Below are 15721 nucleotides of genomic sequence, written 5' to 3'. Positions count from 1 at the left end.
GGAGTCCTAAGCTCTACATAGACAACTCTTGTGGTGACAAATGGGAGGTGGGTCTTCTCAAGTGCTAGCTTGCATTCGTGTGGTTGCCTCTTCTATGAGATGGCAGGTAAGCTATTAAGTTCCCAACGACACGTGAAAGATGAGTACTCCTCATTTGGTTAGCCTTGTGCTAGTGAGTGCGGTGTATTTGGACTTTCCAACCTTCCTAGGACCTCACCACAAAGCCTTGTCATCATGAAAGATTCTCTACATCGACCGCTTCATCCATGCCAAACTTAGTCTTGCTTCCAACAAACTATAAGACCTCTTTTTCCCATTACTCTCCTCTAAAGAAGGCCTCTCCAACTAGCTTCACCCTCAAGATGCACCCCAACCTTGTACAATTGTGAGGACAATGAATGCTGTGTACCAAAAGCTCTTCTCTTTGCCCCAGGCTAATTGACGAGGACAACCCAAGAAGAAGAAGAAGAACTTAAAGAAAGGGCAAAAAAACTAGCAAAAGAACCAACCACATAGCAAATGGGTTGCTCAACCGTGGTGGGTATTTAAAAAAAAAATGCTACAAGCCCAGGGATTCTAAAGGTAGCAATTACTTATCTTATTTGAGGACTTGCCTAAGGGTAGTGCTTTGACTTCAACACAAAGCGCTCTTCTCACAACTATCCTAGAGCCAACAACAGCTTCAACCATGGAAACTACGACCTCTAGAATCCTCTAGCTCACATCAATGACATCATCAACAACTTCCCAAGAAAACTTAGCCCATAGCTTAATCACACAGCAACTCGGGTTGCTTGTTGCAATTACCACCGCCATCCCTATATGGCTGAGTAAGAGAGGAATAAGGAGGAGAGAGGAGTATGAGTAAATTGGGGTAGCATGAGGCAAATGTGTGTGGGTGGGTGTGCGTGGTAGAGGGGAAGGAAAACGAGACAACTATGGTGCCAAGTGAGCAAAGGAAAGGACTCGTGTGCCGTGTGTGAGCCATAGAAAGTAATGCCCAATCTAGACACCGCCTAAATATGTTCTACCCATGATAGTTTTTGGAGGCTCAATTTATTTACTTGAATATGCTTAGGTACTTTGTGAACTGCTATCCCATAACCATATTCATGCTTGGTTTCGAAGAAAATCTTCTTATTTTTGTGGCAACTTGTCCATCATCCATGTAATAAAACAGTCTCCAAAGGTGCTCTCTCAAATGAGGATGTCTATCTTGTCAGCTCTCTCTCTCTCTCTCTCTCTCTCTCTCGTCTTAAATGGGAGAGAGTTTAGTGGCCACATACACTGACCTTTTTTCACTATATACCGATGTCACTAGCAATAGGCAGACCGTATCTATCTTTGACTCCCTCTGTCCCTCTCTCTCTCTATCTCTTACACACACAACTTATTACTCATGATTGGTTTTTTGAGTTGGTGTGAATAGGCTCCACAGTTGGTTCCCCTTGATCTTTTGCAAAAGGGGTTCCTATTTTGTGATCCGAGTGATCTAAGGTTAGACTTTAGCTTTTTAAGGCCGTGCTTAATCAATAGAACATATTAACTTTGGGTGAGAAATATTCTTGGAGACGTCTAAGGTGAAAGGGCTTTGCAAGTCTACTGAAATCTTGAGTTATATGATCGGTACGAGTATAAATCTCTGCCAGTGTTTAGAGTTTAGAGTTGATTGAGGGTTTGCTTTGGCGATGGCTGCTTCCTTAGCCAACGGAAAATCAGAGCACGGTGCCTCTGAACTCTATTCAGCCGGCAACGGCAACGGAGTGGCCGTCCATCAAAATGGGGAGGCCGGCGCTCATCTGAATGCGAAGAGGAACAAGGAGGCGGAGAGGCGGCGTCGCAGGCGGAAGCAGAAGAAAAAAGGCGGCAGTAATGGCGAAGAGAAGCTGTCAGCCGCCGACAGCGACGGCGGCTCAGACACTGTCAAGGTTTGCTCAGGCTAACCCTAACTTTTGCTCTCACAGGTCTAGACGGTTGGAACAGATCTCTTTTATGCTTTCAAAACGTGATCAGAAATGTGTGGGATGCATCGAAAACGTGCCGTGATAAAAAGCAGATTTATGGTTCCCTTCTTTGGACAAGTGTGGGGTGGATACAGTCATTTTTGTTATGAAATAGGGGATGTTTGTCGGCTGTCTGGTTGGATGGGGAATGCTCCAGATCCTTTTTTTTGGTTGGCAGCGGCATTCTATTTTTTAATCCCATTGATTTTTAAAAATGAAGTAGTATTAGCCCTCTCTCCATCTCACGTGTCACAGTACTCTGCACAGTGAGTGCGTGTCATGCCCAATTATAGCTTCTGCTCTACATATTCCACCACCTTGCTCACCATAAGAATGAAGGAGGGACTACGAGATATACTGGTTGTTTCATAGGCTTGGCCATTCACATCTCCTGACAGGCTGTCTAACCCTTAGTCTCTAGCTGTGGTTGTGACAGCCCCTGGACATTTTAATTTGGCCGTCCGACCTCTAGTCTTGTTTGTTTGGCCGTAACTCTCTCTGCGTGCAAATGGTGGCCTACCTTGACTATGCCAGACAAGCTTTTAGACCACTTGTTTGCAAACTTTATTAAGTTTAGTGGCATATCCCGGGATTAACTTGTTATATGTTCGTGTTTTCAAGGTTTGTAGGATCTCTTTGAAGCTCTTGATTTTGGCAACCAGAATGCATTGTGAGTAAAGAAACCTGGTACTTGTGAAGCTTTGCACCTTCTCCACTGTAGGAATGAAGTGTGCCAAGGCAATCTACCATTACTAAGTTAGCGTCATAACCTCACTCTGGGACCCAGGCAAACCCAGTATAAAATCGTCGGATTAGACAGAATTCTTCACTACACTTTATGTTCATGCATTTTAATGATTTACAGGCTTTGGCGGATCACTATGGTAGTTGATCCCCTATGTAACGTATCAAGGTTCTTAGATTTGGTCTATCTGCCTTCTCAGACACGGATCTTTCTATGGATAGTTCAAGCCTAACAGGAATGAAAATATAGTCGTAATCACCCAGGCTAATTCGAATAAAGTCGTTGGATTAGATATGCTTGTATTTTCGTCACTTTATCCTTGGATGAGTTAGAGGGGTTGTAGCATCTCTCTGGTAGATGATCCTGAGGTATCATTTCAAGGTTCTCTTTAGATTTGGTCTATCTACCTCCCCGTGTGTGGTTGGCAAATAACATCTGTATAGTCAGTCGTTTCTGAATGATGGTAGCCCAAGGTATCTCATAGCCTTGTTATTTCCTTGACACATCAACACTTCCCAGTTTTTCTAATGGGAGTTTAACCCCTGATAGAAATTTGTCAAAGCTATTAGTGATATTTTATCGTGTTTCTTTTTTCGTATTAGACTATGGAGGACCAAGTGCAAGTGGAGTATATTTCAGAGAAGCCAAACTTTGATGACTCAAGTTTAGGGCCTCTTATTGAAGATTTTACCAAGGTTTTTGAGAAATTTTCATCTGCTGAGGAAATGTTTCCCATCGCAAGAAAGGTATTTGCCATCCAATTTAAGAAAGCTACATGCAGAGAGCATTTAGGCAACTCCGACCTTGTGATAACATGTGGGTTTCTGGGCTATTCAGGATGAGAATTCAAAGCAGGAGGCTCCTTTGGAGAAAGCAAGGAATGCAGGCTCAGACGATGAAGACGACGATGAGCAGGATACCAAGCAGAAGGAAAAAGGGATGTCAAACAAAAAGAAGAAGGTTAATGTTGCTGTGTTAGTCAATGTTTTATTGTGACATTTAAAAGCCAAAACATAATATAATTATTTTGGAGAAGCTTTTATTTGACAAGTGCTTACATACATATGTTACATACATACACATGTATACATGCATAATGCACACACATACCTTACTTGCATATCTACACACACATACTTGCATATCTACACACACATACTTACACACATACATGCATACTTATACACACACACATGCATGCATTCACACACAGATACACATGGAAAATTTTCAAGTCAGAATGATACCTTTTATAACACTTTTTTGAACAGTTACAAAGGCGAATGAAAATTGCCGAGCTCAAGCAGCAATGCTCAAAGCCAGATGTGGTAGAGGTTGGTCCAAACTCCAAAGTTCATAGTCTCATAAATAAATGGAATTAAATCATTATTTTGCTGGTTTTTCTGCTGTTAAAAATTCAAGCCAATACCGTTCCATGGATTGACAGGTCTGGGATGCAACAGCAGCAGATCCAAAGCTTTTGGTGTTCTTGAAAGCTTATCGAAATACTGTGCCGGTTCCGAGGCACTGGTGCCAGAAGCGCAAGTTCTTGCAGGTTTGTGCTCTCGTCCCCAACATCGGCCATCTTGTCTGCTAACTTGGGATCAAGGAAATTTGTGGGGCTTAGGTCCTACAGAACACATGGGTGAGAGAGACTGGCAGCTGCCTTAGGTGTGATGTCTCTTATTTTGCTACATATCTGTTGGTTGCAGGATGCGGCACTTCAGCAATTATGAATTGCAAGGAGGACTGGTATGTAGGTGGAGAGAGAGGAGGGTCTCTCTACCGATTCTGATTGGTTTAAGAGTAGAATGAGTCCGTCACATCATCCTGAGGGGGCAGATCATGAAGATGTGAGGAAAAAGTTCCAAGGGATTGGAGGGATTCTAGCCCTAGAAATTTGTTGAATAGAGAGAAAGATGGAGAACTGTTAAGCACGTACACATGTCTATATTGTGCTCTGACTGGAGCTAGTGGGTTTGGAATTGCAGAAATTTGCAGGCGCTGCAACCTGCATTTATGGATTTTCGTCTCTTTTAATGTTATGTGCCAGCATTACTGTCCCTTTTTGAGAATGACTGTGTGAGAGAGAGCAAGTTATTCCTGTGTCTTCCATGTAACAGAGTGAGCTGCTTGGTTTCAGGGAAAGCGCGGTATCGAGAAGCAGCCTTTTCAGCTTCCTGACTTCATTGCGGCCACCGGGATTGAGAAAATAAGACAGGTGTGGCAGTTGTTTTTTAAAATCCTGCTGTTTTGCAATATTTTGTTGGGGCAGTGAAGGATCTCAAATGCCTTACAGAGAAACACCAAGGTTTATGTGTCCATTTATCTCTCTTACTACATTAAAGGTAAAAAAGTACTCTCAACAAGAGCATGACAGGTTTCACAGAAAGAATTCATCATGGTCACTTGAATTACAACATGAGTCCACGGCTACAGTAGTTCCTTCGGTAACAACTTCCTTTGTGAAGATGGGAATATCTGAGTAGTAGTGATGGTTGAGTCAATAAGGTGATGAAAAACAGTCAAGTTTATTGTAACATAGTTTTTTTCCCCGGAAAAGAGATCCTTTTACTAGTTGAAAATCAAACATCCATAGGCTGAATGTACATGCTTAGAACCCTCCAAAGAGTCAAAGTAGGAACTGGGGAGGGTGGTTCCCTCCATATCTGGCCGCTCAGGGAACCTACGCCTTCGGGGGGGAGGGCCATATACGTGGCCTGTAATGCCAAGTGATCTCACCGTCCCGATTAGAGAGAAAGGGACTTGGCGCCATGTGCGCAGAAAGCCTCTCGTCGTGTATGCATGCGATCCAATCCTACCCTCTTCTTTGCTTAGCGTTAATCAAGAGCATGCTTCCGCAATGCATGCGACACTGGGTGTAGCAGTGCCCAAAAAATGAATATCAGATATTTTGCTAGGCTTGCCAATGAGGGCAAATTTTGATTCTAACCATATGTTGGGTGGCTCCCCACAAGCTTGCAAACCAATGAACAGGCCACAAGGGAGGATAATGTCGATGCCAAGTGCTGGAGGTGCGCTTCTGAGAATAGGCAAGGGGCGGCCCGCCCGAGGATGATGGAGCGGCTACCATGGGGTCCTCCTTTTTTTGGGGCGCGGGGGGGGGGGGGGGTGGTTTGGGGCAGCTCGTTAAAAGAAAATAGACATTTTTAACCCCCTTCAATTTATGAAACGTTTTAGAAAGATATGAAATATAGAGACAACATCTGATATTGATGAGTCTTGTGCTTTTGCTTACTTTGAGCCAACGATGGCAAATTTATACTATTCCCTCAGTGGTACAATTACTCCATGCAAGTGGGAAAAGGGATGAGGGTTTCATGACAACCCGAGTTTCATTTCCCCTCCTAGGTGGAATATCATGTGGCGCTATTTGTCAAAAGAGAACTGTCCTGAAATATTAAAATAAAGACTTGCAAAAGAACAGAAAACTCTTGCAATGCTTGTACACTGAAGAGGTCTATTGTGGTGTGTGCTTCGGGGTTGGAAGGCACAAACCTGTAGCTAATAAAGGCTTGGTTTGCTTCTCATGCAGGCTTACATTGAAAAGGAGGACAGCAAGAAGCTGAAGCAGAAGCAAAGAGAACGAATGCAACCTAAAGTGGGGAAGACAGACATTGATTATCAGGTATAAAGAGCGGTGCTCATTGGATGTGGGTTTAAAATATCATACATTAATATCAGTTGCATCGTCAGGTGGGCTTTTCAACTATTTCACTTTCTTGTAATTGTGGCTATGCAGGTTTTGCATGACGCTTTTTTCAAGTTCCAAACCAAACCAAAGCTTACGTCCCATGGTGACCTTTACTTCGAAGGCAAGGAGTTTGAGGTAATTTACCAAGCTGTGATTTTTTAAAGATTGATACCCATGTGTTTAACAAAGTATATATCACTGTAATTGATGGCTTCATACTACATGTTTATCTTGTTTAGGTGAAGTTGAAGGAGATGAAGCCAGGGCATTTATCTCAAGAGCTCAAAGATGCTCTTGGCATGCCCGAGGTTGCGCCACCACCTTGGCTGATAAACATGCAGGTTTATGTTAAAATCACTTGATTAATTGCTTTTAAGGCCTTTTTCTGGTTTAACTCCATCTCATTATGTTATCTCATTTTGCTGGATTGTCAGAGGTATGGACCTCCACCTTCCTATCCTCATTTAAAGATTGCTGGGCTTAATTCACCGATTCCAGAAGGTGCATCATTTGGATATCATCCTGGAGGCTGGGGAAAACCCCCTGTAGATGAGGTGTATATTTAAATGTTATTGAAAGCTTAATGCTATGCTCCAGAATATTTTTTTTAAAACTTTACGATCCATGTGTGCTAATTTGGAACTGCTTGGAATTTAGTTTGGGCGTCCCTTGTACGGTGACGTGTTCGGTGTCCGCCGCCAAGAGCCGGAGGTCTATGACGTATGCGTTCTAGACGCCCATGTTGCCAATAATCATGTTCCAAGGTTAATTTTGAATGGCACAAATTGCATGTGGTGATCTGCACAATTTAGCCTTACTCTTAAAATTTCTTTCAGATGGAGCCTGTAGATCGGTCAAAGCATTGGGGGGACTTGGAGGAAGAAGAAGAGGAAGAAGAGGAGGAGGAAGAGGAAGAGGAGCTTGGACAAGAGGAGCTAGAGGCTGGAATCACTTCCGTAGATAGTATCTCGACGTAATGTTTAATTGTCCCATGGTGGCTTTGTGTTTCCTGTGTGCATGAACTTATGTGCTTTATTTACCTTGTTGAAGGTCTCTTATCTTACTTTGTGCAGCACACCCACTGGTGTGGAGACACCTGATGTCATCGATCTTCGCAAGTCACAGCGCAAGGAGCCAGAGAAGCCTCTATATCAGGTCGGCCTTTCTATCTCAGCTAGCTCAAGAGGACCGTGCGGTATTGTGTTGTATCTTTGATAATGCTTCGTATTTATGTAAGGTGTAAGTAAGGCAAATGTTCAGAGGCTAAAATAAATAAGTGTTGTTTTCTTTTGGTGTAGGTGTTGGAAGAGAAGGAGGAACGGATTGGGGCAGGGACATTACTCGGAACAAGTCACACGTATGATCTCCTGTTCCTTACACAGGAACAGGATCTTGTAATTGTTGTTTGGAAATCTAGGGCTAATATGTATCTCAAACCTGTGCTAATATGGCAGCGTATTGTGCTTTCACACATGTAGGTATGTTATTAGTGCACCTGGAGACAAGGCAGCACCAAAGAAGGTAGTTTGACCTCTGAGCACCCCCCCACCCCGTGGCCGTGCCAGTGCCCTGCACATGCAACACCACCTCCACCTGCTTCCCCCCCCCCTCCCCCTTTCTTGTGTGTTTGTCAATGTGGACTTTATGCTTTCTTCCAGGTTGACTTGCTCAAAAGCCTTAAATCAGACAAAGTTGATATCACACTGCGACCTGAAGAACTGGAGGCTCTTGATGACAATGCTTTGGCTGCGAAGTAAGAAGTTTGTTTTTAAATACGTCTAGTAATGCTTAGTAACTTGATAGTGTGGTCTGTGCTGCTAGTAGCATATATTTGAGCTCATTTATTTCAGCTTAGCCTGTCTGTTTGAAGGTACTGACACTGTGTGCTTTTATCTGGGGTCAACTAGCTAGCCCTAATGCTGGGTTTTAAGCGCCCTCCACACCATATGGTCCACTGTTTTTGCTATGACATTAAAAGACTCATTTCATCTTCATCTCTCTCTCTCTCTCTCTCTCTCTCTCTCTCTCTCTCTCTCTTTGTCTGTCTCTTTTATGGGCGGGTGTGCATGCATACAAGGATGTACAAAGGTGGATTCAGTACCATGAAAATAATGAATTGGGATTGTGTGCAGGTTTGAGGAAGCTAGAGAAGAAGAAAAGTTGCGGTCACAACGAGAAGATTTCAGCGACATGGTTGCGGAGGTGCAGTCTCGTTGTATATATTTTGATACAAAGTTTACATGTCAAGGGAATGTTCTAATTTGTTCACGACCTACAACTTCTTCCAGGATGCAAAGAAAAGGAAGCGTAAATTGCAAGAAAAGGAGGGCAAGTCCAAAAAGCAGAAGGAGTTCAAGTTTTAGAGTATTGCAGGCATACGGTGCTATCCCGGAGATGTGCCAAATGTTCTGATAGCCAACATAGGCTATTTGAGTACTTCGTAAGTATACTGCATTAAAGATTTGTCCTCTCTTGATTGTCCTGAAGAACTGAGATACCAGACAGCATTGTTTTATTACTAGTGGCTTTGGAGGGTGTTTTGAACACCTGTTTGCCTGCTTTGGACTGGTTCTCTGGTGCGTTGGTCAATAGATCTATTACTGCTGTTGTTTCTTAACTATCTGGGAAGAACAGAGGTTTTTCCCACCGGCTATGCTGAGCTCATTTGCAAGGTCATTAATGAACTCCATGAATCATCATTGCTTTGGTGTCTTTCCCTTCCAACAATATGGGCAGTGGTGTATTAGCAAGATCCCTTTCACCATAAAATGTTGGTTACCTTAACTATGGATGTGTGCTTATGTGCCGGATTAGTTAAATTCTGAGATGCTGTTTCTAAGTCCATTGTGAATGTGGTGTGGATCAAGGGAGACGAGCATGCCTCAGATTACCCCTCTTACTATGTGAAGAAAATGATCTTGGCTTTTGATAGAGTTCATCAGAAAGTTAAGGTGAATGTTTTTCTGGCTTGTAACTGGTGATACCTATGTGAAAAAGTTTTACCAAACAATGCAAGAAAGTCAAAGTGAAGCCTTTGATGCCAATCTTCTTAAACATGGGTCTGGTGATACCAAGTTCATATGCCTTGTAAAGTTAATGCAGCAATTTCGAATGAGAGGCATAGAAAGGGTGTTTGTACATCTGATACTAACACCTTCCGTCTTATACTAACACCTTCCATGACTTGTGAAGATAATAGGATGCTTTGGAAAGAGATGTATGGGAAAGGAATCTTTGTATGTCTAATACTAGCACCCCACTTATCCACAGGTATACATAGGGAAAGTATGGGTGGTTTGTACATCTGATACTATGACTTTTGTTCTTTCTTCACGGTGCACTTAAAGAAAGGGATGAAAAGGGCTCTTTGTACGTCTGCTAGTATCACCTTGGTTACTTCTGGCATAAATAAGTAGGGAAATATGTATCGAAATGAGAGATGGCCTGTTTTCATGAAGCACTCTTATTATGAGAGAATAGTAGAGAACTTGTTAACAGACCTGAGGAGAGCTTTCTGTTACATCTTCAGCAGCAAAGACCCCTATAGAATAAATGTGGAAGGAATTATAATGTGAAGTGGAGAGAATTTCCTTGAGATATATGTAAGGGTAAGTCCCCTATATTCAATGTGAAACTGATATTTTATGGTTGCATGTCGAAGGGTTTGCATTTGTTTGACATAGAAGCATTCTACTGTAAACAAGAGTCTATTATAACTCATAACTCCAAAGCTTTTTGATGTAAGAGTCTATTAGAACTCATAACTCCAAAGCTTTTTGATGTAAGAGTCTATTAGAACTCCTATCTAGTGCATGCTTTGTCAAAGGTTAGCTTCAACATTAGATTGAACAATTTTGTTGGATTCATTGCTATCATGGTCATCTCCCATCATTGAGCTTGAAAGTTTTAAGAAAGTATCCACATAATGGGGACAATTTTGGCCATGGTCGAGCACTAAATATCCTCTCCACATAATGGTGTACATGCATATGTATTTGCATATCACTTCGGTGCACATATCCTATATTTTGCTATAGGATACATTGGGTTTCATTGTATATCTTTTTGAGGACTCACCTATGTTTCCCATGTGGCACTTGTGCATATGGGACGGCCCTACATTTTACTATTTATAGAGAGCATGAGTGAGGGAGAAATCACTTTCCAAGTTGTGGATTCCATCTTGTGGTCTTTCCCTTTGAATAGGATTAAGTCTTATGCACCTCTCCCATCTTAGACGTTGAGGCATGTTCTTTTAGTGTTTGCTTAGGATTGAGTGAGGTCTTCTTCTTGATCATGAGAGAACTAGGATATGTTGTTATGGATATGGTGTGGCGCATGTGGTTGAGATCTAGAGTGTGGGGTTGCCATCTTCTCATTGCCATGTGTGCTTATTATTTGCTTGAGCTTAGGCTTGTGAGTGAGGTGAGTATGGAGTGCGAGGTTGTGTGGTTTGAGTTCTTTACTTAGGTACATTTCTTCGTGTTATCCTCTTTCCTTAGACTAGTTTATTCGTTATCCACTCATTTAGATTACAATAGAGATTAGTACCATTCTTTATTCTTTATTTTTTGCTTGAGAGCTTGGGTGAGAGACAAGCTCTTGAGCACGTCCCATGCGGATTAAAGAGCACATCATTGGTGGCTTAAGAGTCCAAGAGAATTCTTTTACTTTGCTAATCTATTGATCAAAATTATTTAGAGTTTAGTTGAATGTCAAATGCTATTGGTTAACGTACAGACATGGCAAGACTATGTGGTGAAGTTATTTACCACAAAAAGACACATGTACCTGAGTGGTACCATCCTTGCCAGTACTTGTCCAAAGCAACAAAACTTAAAAGAACAAATTCCACGTTGATGCCATCTCTTGACTTGTCATGGTGGATGAGGTGGAGACATACTAGGCAAACTAGCGCTAATGCCAAATATATATGAATGTGGTGATTATCAAGCCTTCCTTGAGACATACTAGACCATAGAACTACTTTTAGAAAGAAACTATAATGTCTCTAAGGTTCATTCCATGTCCTTCATGTTAGAAACAACAAACTCCAAGACAAGGCAAGACAATGTGTCTTGAAAAAAGAGGAATAGATTGTTGCATCCAAGAAAATTGATAAACCACAAAAACTTGAAAGCATGATTGCATGTTGATGGTGGAGTTTGATTTGTTGTGGATGAGATGTACAAACACTAGGTTGTCTGTGGTAGGCATGCCCATTGTTTTGCATTGTATCCAAAGTACCAAGAGACACACATGCCATACAGTGTTACACACAATGAAAGCAATAGGTAGACTCAAATTTAGGGAGAGGGTGCCATAGCTCATGACCTTTACATGTCAAGACCACTCATAGTCACACCACTACCTTGCATGTCCCCCATGCATGATGCCAATCTACAAGGCTCAATATTCCCCAAGACGCACCACCAACTCAAGGACCATAGTGACAAAACCAATTGGATAAATCTCTTTAGATTACCCACAATTCATTTATGACTTTAAAGTTGAGTTACATGTTAAAATGATGCCTTGTTCAACTGGAGTCAAGATAATAATCTTAAACACAACGTTTCAAGCTTGAATGCACAACCATATATTGCACTTCTTTGGCTTGATTTAAATCATTCTAAGATCGGATATTGATGATGGTTTTCAACAATCCAATGCTAGGCCAATGTGGCTCGCGGATCAACCACTATTAATAGTATGCCCCTTGATCGCCCTGCAAACATAGCTTAATACTTGTTTAAGGTGATTAAGGGCATTCACTTGGCACAACTGTCCTCATCCACCAGTCGTATACACATGTCTACTCACTACAGATTTTTGCATCACATGGCAACTAAAAAGAGGTGCACTGTTGGGTGCGTCCGTAAAAAAAAGAAAAACCACCACTAAAAAGAGAAAAAAAAAACACCACTAAAAAGAGGTGCACGCTTTGGGTGCGTCCGATTTTTTTTAAAGAAATCACAAATAAGCACACACTGCTAAAAAGAGGTGCACCGCCAATTTTAAAAGATTCAATGTTTCAAGATGCACGGGTTTACACGCTTTGCGTGCGTCCGATTTTTTTTTTTAAAAAAAAAACAACCTGTGATACCATTGGAACACAGACACGAGAAACAAAAACCATGCAACCCACCACGTTCTTCCTTCCATGTCGTTTCATTCTCTTAATGAGAGAGGCTTCACAATTTTCTCCAATCAACGAGATACATACAACCAACAACAAGAATTGCATCCCATGGCTTTGCTTTTGATGCACTGAATTAAAAATAGTTTACCATTAACACAAAGTATCCGGTAGCTTAACGTCATTCTGAGAGGGACAAAGCTGTACTTATAGCTGTCTTTACACGCATGTGAAAAGAAAACCACATAATCCACAGCGTATTAGCCCATGCGTGGTGCAACAAGTGGCACCAGAATCGCCAGATGCATGCTGTCCACAAGACCATGTAAAGTTCCCCAAGGAAGGATATTTGCATTCACGACCCTTACTTTACAGGGGTAATACGCGCAAGCCATTAAGCTTAAAGGGGTGCAAAGCGCAAGCCATTAAGCATGCTAAGACTTACGGTAATGAATATGTTTGTTGGGAAAACTAGGAAGACACGTACCTTAACTCGATCATTTTGACTTATTTTAATCAACTTAGTTGTGAAGCTCTTATTGAATAACTAAAATGCGGCCTACTGCAAGTCATACACCAATGTCATCCTAACACTTCAAGAGCTCACTCACAACGTGATCTTTGCATGTATGTACCATCCATAAGATGTATAGGTGTGAAGCTATAAAAAAATTTGGGTTGGCAGGTGAAAATATTGAAGAAAGAAATGTTAGGCGAACTGAACTGAAAACGTTTGATGTAAATACACGTGACAAACAATGATCATTAAGGGCTTAATATAAGGCACACCCACCATATAGCCTAGACAAAGTTTAGGGAGAGACTCTCGAGTCAACAATTTGATTATTTTTTTTTGGGGGGGGGGGGGGGGGGGGGGGGGAGAAAGACTGTATCTTTCAATCGCAAGCAAGCTCTTGCAAGATGGATTGCAGTTGGTCGGCAACTTCCTTCATGCGAGGCCGGCTGCCTCCATTCTCTTCAAGGCAATCCAGCGCCAGAAACACAACGGCCTTCATGGAAGCGATCTCGGCATAGGAGGCGGTTCCCACGAGGAAGGGGTCCAGGACCTCGTCCACCTGGCCGCGGGCGGCCCTGTCTCCCACGTAGACGGCCAAATTCACATCGTCCGTGTCACGTGTGAAATCGATCGCACGCTGGGAAGTCACAAGCTCCAGCAACACCACTCCAAAGCTGTAGACGTCGCTCTTGTCGGTGAGCTGATAGTTGCGGTAGTATTGCGGGTCCAGGTAGCCAAGAGTACCCTGGGCGCACGTGGATACGTGCGTGAGGTCCGGCTCGACGAGCCTGGACAAGCCGAAGTCGGAAACCTTGGCCGTCAGCTGGGCGTCTAGCAGAATGTTGCTGGACTTGATGTCCCTGTGGATGATGGGCGGGCAGGCCGAAGAGTGCAAGTACGCCAGTCCTTCGGCCGTCTCCAACGCGATGCCCATGCGTCTCTGCCAGTTCAGATTCGTCCGGTCTTTAGCGCCGCGAGGGGCCAGGAGCTCGAAAAGAGAACCGTTGGGCACATACTCGTATACCATGAGGGGCTGCTCTGTTTCCACACAGCAGCCGAGCAAGCGAACAAGGTTCCGGTGGTTCACCTGGGACAGAATCCTCACTTCGTTAAGCACCTGCTCGTTTCCCTTCACATTGCCCAGCTTGGCCACCTTAATAGCCACCACGGTTCCGTCGTCTAAGACGCCCTTGTAGACCTCGCCGAAGCCACCGCTGCCCAGCAGCCTGTCTTTGGAAAAATTGTCCGTCGCCTTCTTCATATGTGTACCACTGAAAAGAGCTGCCTTCGCCCCGTTTGCCCTCAGGATTCTGGCCCTCTCCTCCGAAATCTTGGACTTAGCTCGCCTTCTGGCTCGCCGCCGTCTGCAAATGGACGTCGTGAGCGCAAGACTGGCGATTAGCGCAACACATAGTGAAGGCGTGAGGCCTGCAACAAGGGCGATTCTATGTTTAAGCGCCGTATCTGCGCTTTGCATAGCAAAATTAACCTAGATTAGTAAATCCCATATGCACTGCTAATTGTGATTCAATTTGGCTAACACCAAAGTCACTTACTACCTTCATTGCAGAGCCCATGCAAAGGATCCCAGATGTATCCGGATTGGCACAGACACGTTGAGTTGCCGTGGATGCCATTGGCCGCAGAGCAGACGGAGTGGGGTGTGCATTGGCTCTGATTGGTGCAGGGCGGCTCACTGGGCGTTTCCCATCTGAGCTGGACACCGAAATCCCATCCTTGGGCGGACACAGATTGGTCTAGGCTCACCACGCTGGTGTAAGCGGAGCACGCTGATGCGTTCAAAGGTATAGAGAACTGGTTGGCGGAGCTAGCAGAGCCTATGGAGCAACAGAGGAGAGAGCGACAGGGCGCCTCATCTGCTGCCGTCAAGGCCGCACGGCAGGGGCTAGAGCTTGAGCAATTCAAAGGTGATTGAAGCAGGATCTGCGAGCAGTTGAAGAAGATTATACTGTTTGCAGAGGTGACAGAGAAAGGCTGGGTCTGGTTGAGTAGGAATCCGCCGGCGCCCAAATCTTGGCTGACGCAAGAGGCATTACCACTATTTCCATTACTCTGTAGGAAAGAGGCGGGTGCAAGAACAAGGACCTGGGCAGATGAAGTAATGTCCAGGACTCTGTAGGAGCCGGAGATGGTATGTAGCTGGAGCTGGCTTTGGACGGCTGTGCACGAGAGCTTATAATTGGGGTGCCCACAATCGCTTGAGGTGCTCAACGGGTAAGGCACAGACTGGTTGCCGCAAGGCGGACACTGTAGTCCAGACACAGTCGCGGCCAGCAATATAGCCAAGGACATGGCCGTTGCAGTAGAAGCGCCCATCGCCAGCTAGCTAGCTACCACCAATGTTGACGAATTGTCGCCACAGGCAGCGGCAGTTCTTATTGCAAAACTACCGCGCCCACTCTCACACCTGTGCTGTGACCTACCCTCACTCGACCTCTGAACCTTTCAACATCCCTAGGGCCCGTCCTTTTCTAACTCGGCGGCTGGCTCCAGTTGCTTGGTCATCGGTACTCTACCAGTACCAGCCAGCTGGCCCCTTTGCAAATTTTTTACTATAAAGAAATACAACCGACTGCTGACT

At 43.8% G+C, this 15721-nt stretch overlaps 2 protein-coding genes across 3 annotated transcripts; one reads left to right on the top strand and one right to left on the bottom strand.

Annotated features, from left to right (window-relative positions):
* Window positions 1–1476: 1476 nt before the first annotated feature.
* Window positions 1477–9247, top strand: LOC147635160 (uncharacterized). The gene is made up of 18 exons (XM_086802343.1): window positions 1477–1928; window positions 3351–3494; window positions 3586–3708; window positions 4020–4082; window positions 4196–4303; window positions 4892–4969; window positions 6305–6397; window positions 6512–6598; window positions 6703–6804; window positions 6898–7017; window positions 7121–7183; window positions 7300–7436; window positions 7537–7618; window positions 7762–7820; window positions 7942–7984; window positions 8122–8216; window positions 8596–8665; window positions 8752–9247. The coding sequence occupies exons 1-18, from the start codon at window positions 1689–1691 to the stop codon at window positions 8824–8826; spliced, it is 1782 nt and encodes a 593-aa protein (XP_086658469.1). The 5' UTR covers window positions 1477–1688; the 3' UTR covers window positions 8827–9247.
* A 4027-nt stretch (window positions 9248–13274) lies between these two features.
* On the bottom strand, window positions 13275–15503 carry LOC147635159 (wall-associated receptor kinase-like 20). 2 transcript variants are annotated; one of them, XM_086802341.1, is made up of 2 exons: window positions 14679–15503; window positions 13275–14583 (listed from the first exon to the last, which is right to left on the bottom strand). In XM_086802341.1, the coding sequence occupies exons 1-2, from the start codon at window positions 15454–15456 to the stop codon at window positions 13499–13501; spliced, it is 1863 nt and encodes a 620-aa protein (XP_086658467.1). In that variant the 5' UTR covers window positions 15457–15503; the 3' UTR covers window positions 13275–13498. The 2 variants fall into 2 exon arrangements, with proteins under 2 accessions (XP_086658467.1, XP_086658468.1); XM_086802342.1 differs by having other exon boundaries at window positions 13275–14547.
* Between the last annotated feature and the right edge of the window lie 218 nt (window positions 15504–15721).

Source organism: Cibotium barometz, chromosome 9 (assembly GCF_041138505.1).
Source record: "Cibotium barometz isolate CiBa-2024 chromosome 9, ASM4113850v1, whole genome shotgun sequence".
Classification (NCBI taxonomy): Eukaryota; Viridiplantae; Streptophyta; class Polypodiopsida; order Cyatheales; family Cibotiaceae; genus Cibotium; species Cibotium barometz.
This window is presented reverse-complemented; position numbering and strand designations above follow the sequence as displayed.